This window comes from Piliocolobus tephrosceles, chromosome 1 (assembly GCF_002776525.5).
Source record: "Piliocolobus tephrosceles isolate RC106 chromosome 1, ASM277652v3, whole genome shotgun sequence".
NCBI lineage: Eukaryota > Metazoa > Chordata > Mammalia > Primates > Cercopithecidae > Piliocolobus > Piliocolobus tephrosceles.
The window spans coordinates 88,431,054-88,452,084 of NC_045434.1; the positions used below are offsets into that span (position 1 = coordinate 88,431,054).

The 21,031-nt window shown below is 42.2% G+C and overlaps 2 protein-coding genes and 1 non-coding gene across 3 annotated transcripts in view; all 3 read right to left on the reverse strand.

Annotated features, from left to right (window-relative positions):
- Positions 1-1,591: 1,591 nt before the first annotated feature.
- On the reverse strand, positions 1,592-14,527 carry CTSK (cathepsin K). Its single transcript, XM_023213630.2, has 8 exons — positions 13,575-14,527; positions 12,088-12,208; positions 11,501-11,623; positions 11,260-11,415; positions 9,413-9,631; positions 5,252-5,417; positions 4,877-4,982; positions 1,592-2,281 (listed from the first exon to the last, which is right to left on the reverse strand). Exons 1-8 carry the CDS (start codon positions 13,628-13,630, stop codon positions 2,182-2,184), a joined length of 1,047 nt encoding a protein of 348 aa, XP_023069398.2. The 5' UTR covers positions 13,631-14,527; the 3' UTR covers positions 1,592-2,181.
- A 512-nt stretch (positions 14,528-15,039) lies between these two features.
- ARNT (aryl hydrocarbon receptor nuclear translocator) overlaps positions 15,040-21,031 on the reverse strand; it is a 30,823-nt gene continuing 24,831 nt past the window's right edge. The window contains exons 15-17 of the mRNA XM_031936003.1: positions 19,385-19,547; positions 18,480-18,646; positions 15,040-17,423 (exon numbers count right to left, since the gene is read on the reverse strand). Coding sequence (XP_031791863.1) covers positions 17,334-17,423; positions 18,480-18,646; positions 19,385-19,547 — 420 coding nt within the window. The 3' untranslated portion in view covers positions 15,040-17,333. The remainder of the gene's footprint in view (positions 17,424-18,479; positions 18,647-19,384; positions 19,548-21,031) is intronic.
- Positions 17,901-18,008, reverse strand: LOC111544029. Its single transcript, XR_002732011.1, has one exon. It is a non-coding gene; the product is annotated as a U6 spliceosomal RNA (small nuclear RNA).

The window sequence follows — 21,031 nt, forward strand, 5'->3', positions numbered from 1 at the left end:
TTTTCCTATTCTGTGTTGTCTTTATCCTCTCTTAATAGTGTCCGTTGGTGTACAAAAAATTCTAATTTTGATGAAGTCCAATCTATCTAACTTTTTTTTTTTCTTTTTTTTTTATTGAGACAGAGTCTCGCTCTGTCACCCAGGCTGAAGTGCAGTGGTGTGATCTCAGCTCTCTGCAAACTCTGCCTCACAGGGTCAAGTTATTCTCCTGCCTCAGCCTCCCAAGTAGCTGGGATTACAGGGGCCCACGACCATGCCAGGCTAATTTTTGTATTTTAGTGGAGACAGGGTTTCACCATGTTGGCCAGGCTGGTCTCAAACTCCTGACCTCAGGTGATCTGCCCACCTCAGACTTTCAGAGTGCTGGGATTACAGGCGTGAGCCATGGCGCCCAGCCCTAATTTTTTGTTGTTTCTTGTGCTGTGGTGTCATAACCACTGCCTAATTCAAGGTCAGGATGATTTACCCCTGTGTTTTCTAAGAGTTTTAGCTTTTACCTTTAGGTTTTTAGCCATTTTGAATTAATGTTTTATATGAGGTGGAGTAGTGTTCCAACTTCATTCTTCTCCATGTTGTTATTTGGTTGTCCAACATGATTTTTTGAAAAGACTATTCTTTCCCACCTTGAATTGTCTTGGCACCCCATGTCAGTTGAATGTGGTTTATTTCTACACCCTTAATTGATTCCATTGATCTATTGATTGATTCCATTGATCTATATGCCTATCCTATGCCACACTGTCTTGACTACTATTGGTTTGAAGTTAAGTTTTGAAATTGAGAAGTGCAAGTCCTCCAACTTGGTTCTTTTTCAAGGTTGTTTTGGCTATTCTGAAGCCCTTGAATGTCCACATGAATCTTAGAGTCAGCTTGTCAATTTCTGCAAGGAAGCCAGCTGGGATTTTAATACAAATTGTGCTGATTCTGTAGATCAATTTGGGGATTACAGCCATATTAACAACAGTGTCATGCTGGGTGCAGTGGCCCACACCTATAATTCCAGCACTTTGGGAGGCCGAGGCGGCCAACATAGGGAGACAAGCTGGTCTCAAACTGCTGGGCTCAGGTGATCCTCTCACCTCAGTCTCCCAAAAAATAATTTTTTAAAAATCAGCTAAGCATGGCGGTGTTCACTGTAGTCCAAGCTACTTAGGAGGCTGAGGTGGGAAGAACTCTTGAGCCCAGGAGATCAAGGCTGCAGTGAGCTACGAGTGCCACTGACTCCAGCCTGGGCAACAGAGGGAGACCCTGATGAAAGAGAGAGAAAGAGGCAGACCAAGAGAGAGAGAAAAGAAAAACTAACCTTAGAATGTTTTTCAAGACTCAAGTTTCCACGTCACTCCTCATGTTTCCCCTCAGGCAGAATTAAACATTGAGATTTCCTTATATCCACTTAATTCCAGAAATGTAGTACAGTTCTTGGTACAGAGTAAGCACTCAATATATATTGGCTGAAGGAATGAACAAATAAATGAATTGGGATGAAATGTTTATGTGACAGTCTCTACAACCAGACTGTGAGCACAAGTACAGAGAAAATGTTCTATTCATCTTTTTTCTTCCAGCACCTAGCACAGTATCCAACACAAAATGAATGTGTACTAGATGCTATTTATTAAACTGTAGACAAGAGATAAATACTTTATTTCAAAAATGCAAAGAAGGGAAGATAAATCACATTTCTTTTTATCATGTAAACTTGTACCAAAGATCTATGAATAGATTTATGAACTGGAGTGGAAAACACAGACATTTCTACCTTGAGGATATAGAAGGGAACTCAGGAAGTGAGAAGTCAGGTCATCCTAGTCCTCTAGGGTGCTTAAAGCTAACTAGTCCCGTGAATGAGAATCTAACCTATGTGAAAATCTCCAGCCTCTACCTGTACAGCATCAGCCCTGGGACAACACAGTCAGGGGCAGGCTGTAGTCATATCTCTTAGCCTAAGAGTACACACCTGTCAGGGAAAGTCCTGATGGCCACAGTGAAAAAGGTCATGGGTGGAGAGAAGCAAAGTAGGAAGGAACATTTGAAGCACAAACAAATGGGGAAACTGAACAGACAATCTCAGCATCACCATATCTGCTTCAAAAATGGCACACCAACTCCCTTCCAAAGTGCATCGTTATACTGCACCATTGCGGAAGAAATGGAAAAGCAGGATGGTTTGGCTGGCTGGAGTCACATCTTGGGGAAGCTGGCCAGGTTGGCAATGCCACAGGCGTTGTTCTTATTTCGAGCCATGAGGATATATCCTTTGTTTCCCCAGTTTTCTCCCCAGCTGTAAGACCAATCAAGAAAAGTACTTAGTACTCTCAATTTATTTATTCGTTAAAATATTTACTGAGTATTGTGCGAGATACTAATGGTACACAAAAATGAATATGATGGTTTTTACCTTTAAAGAGTTTAAAGTCAAGAAATAGCAAGAAGGCATAATACTACAGGTATCAAAGGAGGGAAGATTCCTTCTGATCAAGAGAATCTCAGAGGCTTGATGTAAGAGGTGGCATTTAAGCTGAGCCAAAAGGCTGAGTAGAATTTCGACCTGTGGGAAGGGGATGCCAGTGGAAGGGTGTGAAATGAACAACAGAGGCAGGAAAGTGTGGGGCACTGTTAGGATCATGTAGCTGAAAAACAGTGTGCCTAACAGGGTGTAGTGGGAGAGATGTCTGGAAAGGCAGATTGAGACCAGGTTGAATTACCTTTACTGCAAGGTTAAAGAGCTTCACCTTTACTCTGTGACCCATCATAGTGGAGGAACCAGTAAGGGATTTTGAGTGGGAGAGTGATATGATCAGAGCTGTATTTGGGGAAGATTAATCTTGAAAATGTAAGTTGAGAGCATAAGAAAGAGGCTAAAGCTGGTGATCTTGATTGGGGAGTAAATCCTATAGGAGAGATGGATGAAACTATGAGAGTAGATGAGATTATTAAGGAAATGAGTGGCGAGACTAGAAGACATGAGAGATGACGTGAGACAGAGGAGAGAGAAAGAGGAGAGAGGAGAGATTGTCTGTATATCTTCCTGAATTGTTTTCAGTCCTCTTTCCCCAACCAGCAACTTCTCTAATTACCCAATACATTTTATTTAAAACCTGTACTCTATCCCCACTCTCCCCTTCTCCAGGGGCCCCCAGTGTTCCTGATCCTGCCCGGGTGTGTCCTTTCTTCCTCCCAGCTCTCTTGGAAGTATCTCCACACATGACACCTGATCATGAAAGAACAGGGTAAGTGCTTGGAGCTGGGAGTCAAGAGAAGGGACAACACAGGACAGAAGCTGTGGGAGACTTGGGAAGATGTTCAGGTTCACCTTGAGTTGGAACTGTGATATAAAAAGTTGCTTCAGGTTTGAACAACACCACTGCGTTAGTCTGTGAGCTCCCCAGAGTCTAGGGCTCCTGCTCCTTGGAGGGCACTAAGGACAGCAGATTTAGCCAGTGCTGCTGCCAGGTTAATGGTGATCAGCCAGGAAAGGAAAACTATAATTCTTATCAATCTGCCCCTCCCCAAAAGTCACAAGGTGCTAAAGAGAAATGGAAAACAAGGTACCCTGGAGTTTTCTTTGTTCCCCAACATAGGAAAGTAAACACCAACTTTTTTTGTTTATATTTCTTTTTGTTTTTTGTTTTTTTTGAGATGGAGTCTCGCTGTCGCCCAGGCTGGAGTGCAGTGGCCGGATCTCAGCTCACTGCAAGCTCCGACTCCCGGGTTCACGCCATTCTCCTGCCTCAGCCTCCCGAATAGCTGGGACTACAGGCGCTCGCCACCTCGCCCGGCTACTTTTTTGTATTTTTTAGTAGAGACGGGGTTTCACCGTGTTAGCCAGGATGGTCTCGATCTCCTGACCTCGTGATCCGCCCGCCTCAGCCTCCCAAAGTGCTGGGATTACAGGCGTGAGCCACCGCGCCCGGCCCTGTTTATATCTTATTTCTAAAAAATGTTTCTCTTCACAATCTTTGGCAAGTTCTTATATACGTATATCCTAAGTGTATCTTGAAGGGAAAAAACTGTTCAAAGGAATATTAAACCTTTACGCTGTTCCCCTATTGTTAAAGACAGACTGCTAATGGAAACCACCCTAAGAAACTGATCACAGTAGAGACAAAAGAAAGTAAAAATATGTAATTTCAAAGCTCCTGCTGATTCTCTGTACTGCTTTATCTCGTGGTTAGTTAGGTCTATCTTACTGGGCTCTGAGCTCACTGAAGGTATCACCTGCTCATTGGTTTGTGTATGTCACTAAGCATCTTGCACACAGGGAGTATCTGCCCAGCACATAATTGAGCACTATTGTCTGGCGGATATGGTTTGGATGTGTGTCCCCTCCCAGTTTCATGCTGAAATGTGATCCCCAATGTGGGAGGTGGGGTGTAGTGGGAGGTGTCTGGGTTATGGGAGTGGATTCCTCATGAATGGCTTGGTGCCATTGCCTTGGTGATAAGTGAGTTCTCACTCTATTAGTTCATGCAAGAGCTGGTTCTTTAAAGAGTTGGCACCTCCCTCTCTCTCTTGCTCCCTCTCTCACTGTGACATGCCTGCTCCCCCTTTTACCTTCTGCCATGAGAAAAAGCTCTGAGGCCTCATCAGAAGCTGAGCGGATACTAGTGCCATGCTTCGTATAGCCAAACGAACCTCGTTTCTTTATAAATTACCCAGTCTCAGGTATTCTTTTGTAGCAATGCAAAATGGACTAACACACTGGCCATTAAGTGTCGGACTCAGAATTAAGAGCCTCTGACTGAGAAGATAGAAGTGAGAAGCCTGAGATAATTTTTTCTTGATTTGGGACAGAGAAAGGAATATTGGGATGCTGGAGGTGAGGTTGAGTGTTAAAAGGGTGATTGAATAACAAAAGTAATGTTCTCATCATTACCTGTTTTTAATTATCCAGTGCTTGTTTCCCTTCTGGATTCCATATCCCACCGCCAAAACCGCATGGTTCAGATTATCGCTATTGCAGCTTTCATCATAATACACACCTAGAATACAAACTATCAGTGTGAGGCTGTATGCAATCCAAGGGTCACCCTGTGGGATCTCCCAGTCCAGGAGACTCTCTGTAGAATTCCATCCGTGTCAGGAGGGTTTACCACAGACATGCTGCTCCGTACTGCAGCAGTTGTTAATTTCTCTCTGGCCACCTCCATCTGAATACAAAAACTAGTACTGAAAATACCCAAGGTCCTTCGAGAAGCCATCAAGCTTGTATCATAAAAGACAGTGCTCTATAGGATCAGCAGCTTCTTACCTTTGCTGTAAAACTGGAAGGAGGTCAGACTTGCATCAATGGCCACAGAGACAGGTCCCACTCGGGCCACTGCCCTCTTCAGGGCTTTCTCATTCCCCTCGGGGATCTCTCTGTACCCTCTGCATTTAGCTGCCTTGCCTGTTGGGTTGTACATACAGCTCTCCTCCTGGAAGAAACAAGATTGTAACAGAAGTAGGATAAAGCAATAGGCAATGAGTCAGTAAGTGAGAAACTCAACCAATATTTTGAGTGATGCCAGTGAACTAACAGAGGCAGCAGTCTAGGGTTTCTAGAGAGGGTCTGTTCTTCCTCACAAAAAAGAATACGAAAAGAGGATTCCTGCCTTCCACTACACATAAAAATCAACTATAGGCGGGGAGCGGTGGCTCACACCTGTAATCCCAGCACCTTGGGAGGTCAAGGTGGGTGGATCACAAGGTCAGGAGATCGAGACCATCCTGGCTAACACAGTGAAATCCCGTCTCTACTAAAAAAAATACAAAAAAACTAGCCAGGCATGGTAGCAGGCGCCTGTAATCCCAGCTACTCGGGAGGCTGAGGCAGGAGAATGGCGTGAACCTGGGAGGCAGAGCTTGCAGTGAGCCAAGAGATCGTGCCACTGCACTCCAGCCTGGGCAAGAGCGAGACTCTGGCTCAAAAAAAAAAAAAAATACAGGTGTTTTAAGACATAAAAGTGGGAGGAAAACCTGTAAAACAGTAGGGAAAGATTTCTGAAATAAGATTTTTTTAAAAAGCATAAACCATCTTCTGGCCACATAGTATGTATTAGCCTCAGGGGGCAGGAAGGCACCAGCTTCTGTGTGGGCAGGAGGCCAAGGTCAAAGTTTAGCTAGAGGGAAGACCTGGGCCCTCTGCACCTATATCAGGGGAACTGGTGTGATCCTTGTGCTCTCATCAAAGACAAAATATGAAAGTACATAACATGACACTAAAATAGATTAAAGAACTTAGCAATTTAGCCTATGACTTCCAATACTATATTTTACAGGTAGTTAGCAATGTTTCGTTGGGAAGCCACAATTATGGAATAGAATAATAGCCCATGTCAAGGTGGTGTATTCTTTTCAGCAATTCATTTTCCTACAGACTACCCCTTCAGAACCCTAAGGTTGCATCCACAAGAATATATTATCTACTACTCAGGAGGCTGAGGCAGGAGGATTGTTTGTGCTCAGGAGTTTGAGGCTTTAGTGTACTATGATCATGCTGTGAATAGCCACTCCACTCCAGCCTGTGCAAGATAGTGAAATACCCTCTAAAAAAATACGTTATCTAACATTATCTAAATATTAACAGCAATAGCAGCATTTGCTGTGCTATTTTAAGATTACAGTGGTCTACTGCCTTGATATTTTTCAATATGCCTTTGTTTCTGCCATGTGCTCCAAATCCCTGATGCCTCCTGGTGCCAAAAACTACACAAATGAAACAGAATATCTTGGAAACTGACTCAAAAAGATGTTATGTGATGATACTTTAAAGTCAGAATAACCTGCATTATAGCTGAAACAAACTTATAATACCATCCCTTTAAAATGTTATCTGGCTGCTGCCCTATCAGATCTCTTCTTTTTTATCTTTTTATTTTTTGAGACAGAGTCTCTGTCATCCAGGCTGGCATGCAATGGCATGATCTTGGCTCACTGCAACCTCTGCCTCCTGGGTTTGAGCAATTCTTCTGCCTTAGCCTGCTGAGTAGCTGGGATTACAGGTGTACGCAATCACACCTGGCTAATTTTTGTATTTTTAGTAGAGATGGGGTTTCACCATGCTATCCCTGCTGGTCTCAAACTCCTGACCTCAAGTGATCTGCCTGCCTCAGTCTCCCAAAGTACTGGGATTATAGGTGTGAGCCACCATACCTGGCCAGATCTCTTCTTTTTTAAATTTTGCTTTTTCTTACCTTTCTCCGTTCATAAATGAATAAAACACATTGCAAAAATTGCAAAGGAAAATTAATCATTTTACTATATTAAAATTAACTTTTCTAGATTGAAAGACATCATAAAGAGAATGAAAAGATAAACCTCAACTTTTAAATACATAGTACTGGTATCCAAATAGTCTTTTTAAACTTTTAAGAATTGCTAAGAAAGAGAAAAAAAAACCCAATTAAAAATGGGTAAGAGGTGGGGTACGGTGGCTCACACCTGTAATCGCAGCACTTTGGGAGGCCGAGGCAGGTGGATCACCTGAGGTCAGGAGTTCAAGACCAGACTGGCCAACATGGTGAAACCCTGTCTCTACTAAAAATACAATAGTGGGTGCCTATAATCCCAGCTACTCAGGAGGCTGAGGCAGGAGAATTGCTTGAACCCAGGAGGTGGAGGTTGCAGTGAGCCAAGATCGCATCACTGCCCTCAAACCTAGGCAACAAAAGCAAAACTCCATTTCAAAAAAAAAAAAAAAAGAGGTAGGCCAGGCATGGTGGCTCACATATGTAATCCCAGCACTTTGGGAGGTGGAGGATTGCTTGAGCCTAGGAGTTTGAGACCAGCCTTGACAACGTAGCAAGACAATGTCTCTATCAAAAAAAATTTCTATTGTTTTTCAGGACAGGGTCTCACTCTGTCACCCAGGCTAGAGAGCAGTAACATGATCATAGCTCACAGCAGCCTTGAACTCCCAGGCTCAAGTTGTCCTCCCAACCAGCCTCCTGAGTAGCTAGGACTACAGGTGCACACCACCATATCTGGCTACTCTTAAAAAGATTTTCTGTAGAGATGAGGTCTTGCTATGTTGCACCAGGCTGATCTGGAACTCCTGGGCTTAAGTGATCCTCCCGCCTCAGCCTCCCAAAGTGATGGGATTACAGGCATGAGCCATCATGCCTAGCCTCTACAAAAAAAAAAAAAATTCAAAGATTTTTGAAATTGGTGGGCATGATGGCATACACCTATATCCTAACTATTTGGGAGACCGAGGTGACAGGATTGCTTGAGCCCAGGAAGTGGAGGCTGCAGCGAGCTATGACTGTACCACCACACTCCAGCCTGGGCAACACAGTAAGACCCTGTTTCAAAAAAATAAAAAGAAAAACAAATGAGCAAAAGATAAAAACAGTTAATTCATTGAAGAAGAAATGCAAATGGCCAGATAAATATACTGATAAAAAGGTGATTCAATGGGATTTCTTATACATTGCAGGTATAAATTTTTCCAAATATTTTGGCAAACAATTTGACATTATGTAGTAAAGTTGAAAATAGATATACCCTAAGACCCAGACAATTCAGTTCCAAGTCATTATATCCTAGTAAGAAATTCTTGCACATGTGTATGGGAGACATACCTAGGAATGTTTGCTAAAGATAAACATCCCTGGTAGATACATCTTATCTTTGCTACATACTAGTGGTATGAATTATAGTGTCTTATCTCCTTAAGTGTCCATTTCCTCACATATACATTGAAGATAAGTCTACCTTACAGAGTTGTTATGAGATTAAATGAAAAAAAGAAAAAGAAAAAATGTACTAAGGACATGGCTTAGAACACAGTAGCCATCATTTTTATTCTCAAACTTGCTATCCCTATTTCAGAGGTTTCTGTTGTGAAGGCCCTACATTATATTATCTATCAGTCCCAGCCCTATGTGTATAAAAAAACCCTCAAGTTGCCTCCCTTTCAGATACGATTTCCTTCCTATGACTAGAGGATCATGCAGGAGGAACTGAATTAATCCCTTATCTCTAATATGAAGCAACTTGTTTTTTCTCTCATTTTATACATGTTAGCATGTAAACTTACATAATTTCCTTAAATGTTCTGAAAACTCACACTGAGATGATATAAAATAAAGCCACACAATTTGTGTGGCATGGTGGGTTTGTGGGTTTGTTGTGGGAGTGAGGAATTGAGCAAAGGGTTATAGAACCCTGCTCAGAAGTCTATGGGGTAGATAGCCTAGTCTCTGTTTTCTCTCCATGGCAGAGAGGCAAATAGGAACTATAGTAGCTTAAGCTCCCTAAGTTCCCCCAGATTGTGGAAATCTTCTTAGTCTTCTGTGGGAAATTATTCCATCAAGAAAGCAGGATAGGGTAACAGAAAACAGTATTTCTGGAATTGTTTCCAGTACAAAATATCATGCTGGGGAAGGAGGAGCCGACAGAACTGTATAATTGTGTGGAGCAACCTCACCTGTCCCACATATGGGTAGGCATCTTCAGAGTCAATACCCCGGTTCTTCTGCACATATTGGAAGGCATTGGTCATGTAGCCCCCTCCACAGCCATCATTCTCAGACACACAATCCACTAGGTTCTGGGGACTCAGATTTAAGAGTTTGCCAGTTTTCTTCTTGAGTTGGCCCTCCAGGGCACCCACAGAGCTAAAAGCCCAACAGGAACCACACTGACCCTGAGAGGCATACAGAGAAACTATCAATCTTTGCTGTTTACATTTTCTGTATCTTCTCTCTACCTGCCTGAAGAAATTCCATATGTTCTAAAAATTTCAGCACAAATGTTGTCTTTGTTGTGAGTCTTTCTCTTCCCCTTAACATCTGATGCATTGTTCTACTGCTATTGATTTTTGCTACCATTTTTACTATTAGCTACAGTAAAGCAGAGCACAGTACCAGCTTTGGAGGCAGTTGTCCTGGGTTCTACCCTGACTTTGCCACCCAGTCGCTTTGTGACCCTGGGTAAGTTACTAAACTTGCCTGTGTCTCAGTTTCTCTATGTATAAAATATTGTTATGAAGATTAAAATATTTAACTCATGTAAAGAGCTAAGAAGTTTCTGACACACAATAAAATCTCAAGAAGTATTAGCTATTATTGTTCATGCAACTAAACTGTAGATTTTTCTTTCTTTCCTATTCTATTTTTTTAGATTGAGATTTCCTGAGGACACAGGTTATGTCTTAGTCATCTTGAATCTCTGCTGCCTAACACTGCACATGGTAGGTTCTGGGGGTCAAAAAGTGTTTGTTTTATGAACATTAAATCAATTGTTTATCTTGCTGATACAATCCTGTGTTGTTTGGGTTGTGAAAAAACTGACATTCTCATGCTAGTAAGAATGTAAGATTGCAAAAACGTTTTGGGGCTGGGTAGGGTGGCTCATGTCTGTAATCCTAGCACCTTGGGAGGCCGAGGCAGGCAGATTGCTTGAGCCCAGAAATTTGAGACCAGCCTGGGCAGAAAGGCAAAACCCTGTCTCTATAAAAAAATTTTTAAAAATTAGCTGGGTGTGGTGGCATGTGCCTGTAGTCCCAGTTACTAGGGAGGCTGAGGTTGGAGAATCACTTGAACCTGAGAGGTTGAGGCTGCAGTGAGCCATGATTGCGCCACTGGACTCCAGCCTGGGTGACAGAGACTCTGTCTCAAAAAAAAAAATTACAATAATAATAATTTTTTGCGGGGGGAAAGGATTGTGACCCAGTAATTTCAATTTTAGGACTTGTTTTACATAAATATTTGTACATGTGCACAAAAATATATGCACAAGGGTTCTTATTGCAACACTATTTGTAATAAAGAAAAACCAGGCTGTGGTGGCTCACGACTGTAATCCCAGCACTTTGGGAGGCCAAGGCAGGTGGATTACCTGAGGTCAGGAGTTCAAGACCAGCCTGGCCAACATGGTGAAACCCCATCTCTACAAAAATAGAAAAATTAGCCAGGCGTAGTGGTGTGTGCTGTAATCTCAGCTACTCGGGAGGCTGAGGCAGGAGAATCGCTTGAAACTGGGAGGTGTAGGTTGCAGTGAGCCAAGACTGAAACACTGCACTCCACCCTGGGCGACAGAGTGACACTCTATCTCAAAAAAAAAAAAAAAAAAAAAAAAAAGAAAGAAAGGAAAAAAACACCCAGAAACAACCCAAATGTACAGAAACAAATGAGGTTAAATAACGGAATGGGGAGATGTACCTTAATCCTTTGCCCTCTCTTCCTGGTGCCCTTTCACCTCAAGAACAAAGCAGCAGAAAAAGGAAAAGGTCACGCCAGATTACATATGCACACCCAGAAGAAAGGAAAGTACCTGATTTTTGACAGGAGTAACATATCCTTTCTTTCGATAGTCGACAGAGTCTGGGGCTCTACCTTCCCAGTCTGGGATATAAAGGGTGTCATTACTGCGGGAATGAGAGGGGGGTACTTTGAGTCCAGTCATCTTCTGAACCACCTCTTCATTGGTCTGAGACAAAGAAGAAAGAGGCCAGGCATCAGCAGGGAACTAAAGCAAATGGTGCAGGTGGAACAGGAGCTGACGCTGTACTTACCATGTCCCCCAAGTGGTTCATAGCCAGTTCATACGTATGGACACCAAGAGAAGCCTCAAGGTTATGGATGGAAATATACTTCAGGTTTTTTTCCCAAATTAAACGCCGAGAGATTTCATCCACCTAAACAAAGCATAGTCAGTACTTGTACAGACTGTATACAGTTACATATGTCATATTGTGAAGGGTTTTAGGAGAATAAAGGAAACTCACAATCATAAAACCTAACAGTTTAGTTGGGGAACTAACCATGGAATTATTAAGGCCTGCAAGAAGAGATAATATGTAAAGAAATACAACACAAAGCTCTGGAGAGACAGAAAAATTGCTTACAGATGAATAGCATTAATCTTAGAAATCTTCCCAAAAGAGAAATGTAACACACTTATAAAGCAAAGGAAGGATACAACTTGACAGAGGATGATTTGAAGCATAGGAATGAAAACCATATGTTAACGTGAATTAGGAAAGAGGGACTGATTTGCTAGGAATAAAGCATTTGGATTGGTAAGAAGGGAGTCTGCAGCTAAGATGGGAGAGCTCAGGTCTCAGCCCTCCTGCCATGCCCCCTCCAGGACCCCAGGCACCTTGCTGTCATATTGCTTCCTGTGGGTCTTCTTCCATAACTCCCAGTGGGTGTCCAGTATCTCCTCAGGGTACAGAGCAAAGCTCATCACGGGTAGCAGCAGAACCTTGAGCCCCCACATCCTGCGGAAGAGTGTAATTAGGGAAAACTCTTCCATTTGGCAGGGAAACTGAGGAAAACTAGGCTTTATGAGGAAGAGGAAGGTAGACAGAGAAAGGGTGATAAATCAGTGATAGTCAGGAGGGGCCTGTGTTTAGATAGGGTGCTGGTACATCTGGTTCCAAGTTTTGATCTAGGGAGAGGTAGCCATTTCTCTCTCTCTCTCTCGGGAGATTTAACCAACACACACACACACACTCTCTGTCTCTGTCTCTCTCTCTCTCTCACAAACACACACATTTACACAACCAGAAATGGGATAGAAACTGGACAATCAGAATGGGCTCAGTGCCTGTTTCCTCCAGGGTCCCCAGCAGGCTTGGAGACAGATAAAGAGGAAGGTGGTAGTGGGGTTCAGAATACACAAAGGAGAGATTTCCATCTAAGTTTTGCTTCCTGATCATTTCTTCGAGGCATTTTTCTCTTTCTTGCCTAAATTCTGGTACTTTCCCAGATCTTGTCAGAAGAGGACAAGGGAATATATGACAATGTTTCCTGTTTTCTGAGACATTTTCTATCTCCTCATTCTCCTTATGCATTTCTTCCTCCTTTTGCTCTCCCCTCCCTCCTTAGGCAGGAAACTGCCCTAATCTTAACCAGATGCTGCGGGCAAGGTTTTTTATTTTTCTCCTAACAACAAAAAACCACTGTGGCTGCCACACAGGACAAGAAGCCTCAGATCCAAGGTTTGTTAGAAGAATGTTCAGACTGGAAAGCAATGTTCTATGATGATTAAATTCACAGCTTTTCATAAGTTTAGCTAGCTTCACTCATTTCTTGCATTGGCTTGCTTTATTACAAATCCTCCATTTTAAGAACAATTTGCAGCTTGCAGCATGTCATATGGCTTACACAATTGCTTATAGTCCATTTACATGTAATTTTTTCAAACTGGCAAAACGTCCAGTAGGACATTTAAAAGTTAGAGTGTTAAGGGCTTTGAGATGTTTCAGCAAACTGGAAGCACTGAGCTACCACCTCCCCATACCACTCTCCTCCTCCTCCTCACTAGGGAGTTAACCCTTTTGATCCTTGTTGGCCAAAGTAGAAAACACTGCAGAAAGGCCACCCTTGACGGATGGGCAAATGATTCCCTATATACTTTGCTTTTACTTACAACCATGTATGTATACATATAAATCATACAAGGAATTCTACAGACTTCCAGGCAGATTTTATTTAGCCAGGGAATGATCTAAGAAGTGCATCTCAGTTTTCATCTGCAAAGGCTAAAAGTTCATTGTGATTCTCAAGTCACCACATCCCTAATACTCTTAGAGAATTGACAGGAATGAAAAGCTAAAAGATCTAGGAAGTTGCAAATGTTACCTGCTGATGGAACTGTTGTCAGGCTTCGTTTCCGCAGCAAAGTGTGGGCAGACCATCGGGGTGCTAGATTTATTCCATCAGGATTGCGGAAGTCAGCTTCAGTGGTCGGCTGGAAAATTTGGGTAAGAGGAGGAGGCGGGGATAGAAATGCTGAGAGAAGGAAGGGTAGGGAGGAGGGAAGGAGTCAGTGGATTTGTAGTGTTTCTGTGTGTGTGCAGCATGTGTGCCAGGGTAGGGAGTTGCTAGGTATTTAGTCTCACAAGACTGTCTTTGGTGGCAAATAACAAGACCTCAGTATCTATGGACTCAAATAGGAGCTTACCTTCTCTTTTGATGAGTAAAAGGAAGGACACAGCCCTAGTCTCTCCCATCCTTCTTCAATATCTTTATTATAACATTGGGGGAATTACATCTTTTCCTACCCCTTTCCTGTTATGATTTACCTCTCCAACATTGAAACCTATTTTCAAATTTGTGTCTGACCCTCGCCTCTGGGATGCGGTAATGAACATAAAAGGCTATAAAAGAATAATGTAATGGAAGCCATAGGCTCCAGAATTCTTTGTATTTTTGTAAGCTTGTTGGTTGCAAGTTGTCATTACTTCCAGGAAGAAGAATAGCTTTCCCAGCCTAATGTGGTTTTGCTGAAGGAGGATATACCTAGAAAGTCCAGATGAAATTGTCTTTAAAAGTAACCAAAAACCGTAGTCCTGGTTATCTATGACAGCACTTGAGTCAATGCCGTAAGTTCTGATGGACTCCCATGTGACTCTGTTGCTAAAACTCTCAGGTGGTGGGATGCCCGATAAACATCATCTGTCTCAATTAAAATCCCCAATCTAGGACAAGTCACATGAGCTTCTCCAAATGCTTCCCCAACATCCAGGCATGTGACAGATCATAAGAATCTAGCTGAGTCCTCAAACCACACCCCAAACTTCATTTTCTTCCATAAACAGATGTGGGGAAGGAGGAAAAAAGGCTTCTTGGAATAGAAAGGATAATAAATGGGATCTGTAACAGACTCAGTTTCTAGCTGGATTCCATGCATAAACCCTCAAGAATACAGGCTTATGCCTCTGAATTTTAAGAGCTGCTAATGGGCTAGACACGGTGGTTCATGCCTATAATCCCAGGCATTTGGGAGGCCAAAGCAGGCGGATCACCTGAGGTCAGGAGTTCGAGACTAGCCTGGCCAAAGTATAGTGAAACCCTATTTCTACTAAAAATAATACAAAAATTAGCTGGGCATGGTGGCACACATCTGCAGTCCCAGCTACTTGGGAAGCTGAGGCAGAATAATTGCTTGAACCCAAGGGGCAGAGGTTGCAGTGAGCCAAGATAATGCTACTGTACTCCAGCCTGGGTGACAGAGTGAGATTCTCTCTCTCATTAAAAAAAAAAAAAAAGTTGCTAATGAACCAACATAGTCTCCTAGAGGGAAACCAGGTCCAGACTTAAACAGTTTAAATTTCACTCATTTTAATCCAGAAGAGGACATACTGGGGGAAGGCATCCAGATGTGCCCTAGTGGTTTTCAAGTCCCAACTCTTTTCCTCTCTCCCAAGAACCCAGGCAGTGCCCACCCCAAAATCCCCAACTTATGGTCAGAGCATTCCTGCTGATGTTACTCAGAATGTGTCAGGATCAGGAGGACAAGTGAGGGGGAGGCATGCAGTGTGATCAGAACCCTATGATTTCTGATTCCTGAAATTAAAGACACAATGTGCCTTATGTTTGTATGTCTGGAGCTTAAACTATAGATTCCTCTAGTTGTGGGTGCCTGTTGTTTATGAACTGGAAAGGAATGATAAAGCCGCAATCAAGATCACACAACACAAGAAATTTTACAAAAGGAAAAAATATTTTGTTTCAAAATCTTTGCTACATGTCATTATTTTTGCCACTGTAAGGCTTAGCACAGATGCCAGCAATACAGAAATGGCCAACAAGAAAACAAAACAATCAAAAATAAAACCCTGAAGGAAAAGCAAAAACAAAACCCCCAGAGCATCTTCTCGCTATCCTCCCCTTCCCCAAAAGCCCTATAATAACTGTACAATATTATAGTCCTGATCACATTTAAAAACAGTTGATTATTAAAAAACAAGGGTTCCATTGGAAACTCAACTTTTTGGTTTCATAAATTGTGATATAAATATATATGTATACTGTAAGTGTGCACATAGAATAAAAAAATAAACTGTCTCCTTTTTTACTCCACTACCTGGCACCGGACTGGAGACAAAAGGAAGGGAAACCCAGCAAATGGACATTATTTTGGCCTCTTCAAGGCCATCCTTGCTCCTCAGTCCCCTATGACTACATTTAATATATCTTCTCATTAATTCAGTCTTGCACTTTAGCTACTGGCCAAAGCCAGTTAAAAACAAAAAAGCTGATATCTTCGACTATTACCTGAGGAAGGTAAAAGGTGAGGGTAGTAACCTGTATCCACATTTATATGGCTATTGTTAATTACCAAGCGACCCTGTTGAGATGGGTGTCCAGGCCCCATCTATCATACGGAATTATTATACTTGCACTCTAAAGTAAAACCCAATCTCAAGATTGGAGGGAGCAAAGAGGAAAAACCTCTTGGGGCCCAAAAGACTTAAATCTCAGTTTCTTGCTAAACTGGTATTTTGAGTACGGGATGAAAGAGGCTACTTTGCAAGAGGGCTTCGTATTTGGTTTACACTCCAACAGTGAGGATTATCACTGGGATGGCTAATCCAAGAAGTTGAGTTTCCATGCAGAAATAACCTCTACAGAACACACATCATATGTGATTCTGACAGAAAAATGCAGCATTATTTTTATGGCCAAGTCTTGGGTTTCAGAAAGTGTTTATCTTGCCAGTCTATTTAGGTAATGTTTGCAGATCTTCCAGATAAGGTGAGAGCACCAAAAGCAGGAGTAACCCAGCTTTATCACTGAATGTGTTCGAAGACAACCGTATCAACAGCTGACTTTCTATATTTCCTTTACAGTTGTATATTGGCTGGGCATGGATGCGAGCGCAGCAAAGACATTTATTTAAATATTCTTTGGCTGCAATACTAAGTGGAAAATACCTGGAAGATTTAACTCCTTAGGACTCGTTGAAAAGTACACAGAAAGACAAAGATAAAATCTGGGACAAATTTTGCATAACTCCCTAACAGGGAGAAAGAGTGAAATACAGAAGCACGTGCGCACACACATATACACGTACACACACATACACACTCTCTCACTTACTCACATGTTTCTTTCCAGAGGGATTGCTCACAGGCAGCAAAAAGAGCCTATGCTCACTTGCTAAAGCCCCATATATACCTACCACGTTTCATGGTCCTCAAATATGAGGACATTTCTCCTCTCCTCCACTCTCTTCAGAATTTCTTTCCAAAAACAAGTCATACTATCCAAGGCAAACAGTGGATGTCACGTTCTTCTAACCTGCCTCTTGATCTTAGCACAAATCAACACTATACAATTTCAGGTCAGGAGACATAAGGAGAGGTGTTTTAACTTCACCCAGCCTCAAATTTTCAGAGAGTCCTAAAAGCCTTGGAGATTCATTCCATTTCTTCTATAAATGTTACCTTAGAGAGGCAACAGAGCAGGGGAACAGCCAGAAGGGAAAGGGGGTACACGTCAGGGGTGAGGGAAGGGAAGGGAGAGGAACTTTTATTCTGTTTACAGAAAGATTTGCTTTTTAAAAACAAACAGTGATTTTTTTCTCCCCCACCCCTTATCCTCACCCCAACAGTTCTATTCTGAAAAGGGGGGAAACATAGTTAGATCAGGGAATTCTTCATTGTTGTAGCTGTTGCTCTGATCTCCCAGCATGGACAGCATCTCCTGATAAAAGAAAAAGATTAAGTTTGGGTCACACACCCTGATCTCTTACACTTACCAAGTTCTACTCCACCATTCCCCTGCACTACCATCCCTGACCCCGAGTCTTTGCTGTGCTCTCTTAGCCTTCCTTACTTCCAACAACTTTGACTCCTTTAGATCACAGCCTTTTTTCCTAATCCCTTCTGTCTTCCTCCTACAGTTCCACCTTTTTCCTTTTCCTAGTTCCCAATATTTTCAAAGGGAGAAAAATCTGCTTGCTGTATTTCATATAACCCCCTATAGACATATATGGAGTCTCTTATCTTATTTGTTTTCCACCAAGACCTGTTTTGCTTTCTTTCAATCTTTGCTTTAAACCAGCTCTTCCTTTGTCCTGCCTAAGATTACTCCATTCACTCTTGCAGTCCCTCAGGAATTGTGTAAATAGACCATTATGGCTATAATCAGTATGCTCTATTTCATTTACTTTTTATAATTTTTTAAATGGAACACTTCATGAATTTGTGTGTCATCCTTGCACAGAAGCCATGCTAATCTTCTCTATATTCATTCCAATTTTAGTATATATGCTGCTGAAGTGAGCATTACTTTTTATTTTTAATCATTCTGTCTCTTTTAAACCCAAAGCTACTATGACTTGGGTATGTGGAACTATTTGAATGAGCTAAAGTAACTTTCTTTGGCATCTTCCTATAGCGCTAAATTTGTCTGTTCTGGTTAAATGGTATGCATCACACTCAATTCATACTCCTTTTTTGTTTGTTTGACAGGGACAGGATCAGGCTAGTTGCTCAGCCTGGCTTTGAACTCATGGCCTCAAGTGATCCCCTGCTTCAGCCTTCTAAGGGGCTGACATTATAGACACAAGCACTACTGCCTCTAGCTTCCGCAATATATTCAATAACTGACAGTGATCCCTTCATTTATCCCTCTCTGTCTTCTCACATATACTTCCAATCAAACACCTCAATCCAGGCATGCTTCCTTCACTGTCTCTCCTCCTCCCTGACCCTTTCTCTCCCAGCTTCTAATTTTTGAAAGCCTTCACTCTCTTACCTGGAAGACCTCAGGCTGGCCAGGTTGCTGTGCTGATGGTTGTTGAACATGTTGCTCACTAGAACTCGAACGATGATGAGGCTGCTGGCCCTGCCACTGTGGCCAGACACCCACAGCCTCTGCTGTCCGTGTCTGGAATTGTCCTGCAGTCTGTCCAGTCTCGGGAGCTAGAAATACAGCAAGGAAGAATAAACAACGCCAATCTACACAATTCCACTGTGTACTAATGCCACAAGTAAACAACTATAGGTAAGCCATTAATTTACCTAGGATAACTCTGTCCTTCTCTCCACCAATCAATGCCTTTTCTATCTCAAAACTCAGCCCTAAATTAATTATTCTTCTCCAGGCAGCCTTTCCATAGAGTCTTTTACTCATTTACGTTAAATGTGCAGACTATTAAATGTATAAAAATATACATGATTTTTGTTATGATTTTTGTTATATGTGCTAAAGTATTTTTCATGTGGGTAGGTTTTTTTTTTTTTTTGAGACGGAGTTTCGCTCTTGTTGCCCAGGCTGGAGTGCAACGACACGATCTCAGCTCAACGCAACCTCCACCTCCCAGGTTCAAGCGATTATCCTGCCTCAGCCTCCCAAGTAGCTGGGATTACAGGCATGTGCCACCACGCCCGGTAGAGACGGGGTTTCTCCATGTTGGTCAGGCTGGTCTTGAACTCCCGACCTCAGGTGATCCACCTGCCTCAACCTCCCAAAGTGCTGGTATTACAGGCATGAGCCACCATGCCCAACTGGTAGATTTTAAATTCTAAATAGACTGTCACCTTGCATTTCCCTACAATTAGGTCAGTGTACCCAGAACACAGGCAAACAACTTTAACTACCAAATCCTTTCTCTTTAGCGGTGCGATTTTTCTGTTACTCTCCTTATGGTCTGGACTCACCAAAGTTAGATCCACGATTGGTGAGACTAGGGTAGGCAGCAGCACCAGGCGATGCAGTTGGAGCACCAGGGAGGGACATGGAGCTGAAGGAGGATGGAGTCTGAAAGTTGCCCACACCAAATTGGGAAGTACGAGTCTTAGCAGTAGCCTGGGTAACCACTTGCTAAAAAGAGATGGAGAGGGGATACAGAACAAATACAGCATTAACATCATTGCACATACCATGCCTATGAGAGTCAACACTGTCAATCACTGCATCCTTCTGAACCAAGCTCATCACTTATTTCCTATTGTATATTTCTTCCAATTAACTCTCAATCTCTCTTAACACTATTTTTTAGGCAGCTGAGATAAAGGTACAAAAAGCAATGAACTATGGGATTAATAAAAGTTGTAAGAATTAAACGAAAGCATCTTATAAACTGTGAAGTTACACAAAACTAGATGCATTCGTAACAGTAAAGTATTATATGCAGGCCAGGCGGGGTGGCTCATGCCTGTAATCCCAGCACTTTGGGAGGCTGAGGCAGGCAGATCACCTGAGGTGAGGAGTTCAAGACCAGCCAGGCCAACATGGTGAAACCCCGTCTCTACTAAAAATACAAAAATTAGCTGGGCATGATTGCACGTGCCTGTAATCCTAGCTACCCAGGAGGCTGAGGCAGGAGAATCATTTGAACCTGGAAGACAGAGGTTGCAGTGAGCCAAGATTGCGTCCCTGCACTGTAGCCTGGGCAACAGAGCGAGACTCTGTCTCAAAATAACAACAACAACAAAAGTACTATATGCAGAGAAAAAATATTCTGCACCATTATTCAGTCTGTTCTGCGTTCATTTATTCCTAATGATGTATTTTTTATAAAAACTATTTTCTCACAAGAGTCGTGTATATGCTTTATAGAATATTTGGAAAGTGAAGGAAAATATAAAGAAAATAAGAATCATTCGTAATTCCATGGTAAACATGTTTGGATAATTTCTTCCAGTTTCTATTTTCTCGTGCATTTTGTACACAATTGAGATCAGATTGCATGTAACATTCTGCAGCCTGCTTTTGGTTTTGACTTTTTAAAACTATTACTTGTATAACATAAATATATAGTAATATTAAAGAATATTTCTTTAGACAAGGTATTTATTGTGCATTATATTATATATATGAATATTATATAAGAATTTTTCGGCCGGGTGCAGTGGCTCATGCCTGTAATCCCAGCACTTTGGGAGGCCGAGGCGGGTAGATCACGAGGTCAAGAGATTGAGACCATCCTGCCTAACACAGTGAAACCCCGTTTCTACTAAAAATACAAAAAATTAGCCGGGCCTGGTGGCGGGCGCCTGTAGTCCCAGCTACTCGGGAGGCTGAGGCAGGAGGATGACATGAACCTGGGAAGCAGAGCTTGCAGTGAGCCGAGATCGCACCACTGCACTCTAGAGCCTGGGCAACACAGCGAGACTCCATCTCAAGAAAAAAAAGAAAAAAGAAAAAGAATGTTTCAACTTTTTTGTAAACAGACATCACTGTAAGTTAGTCATTAATTTTCTCCTTTTTTCCTGCCTTATGGAGTCCTAAACAAAGAGGAAACATCTTAGAATTCACTCCAAAACAAATCTGAAAATCGGACGTGCTCAAAATGTTCCAAGTGA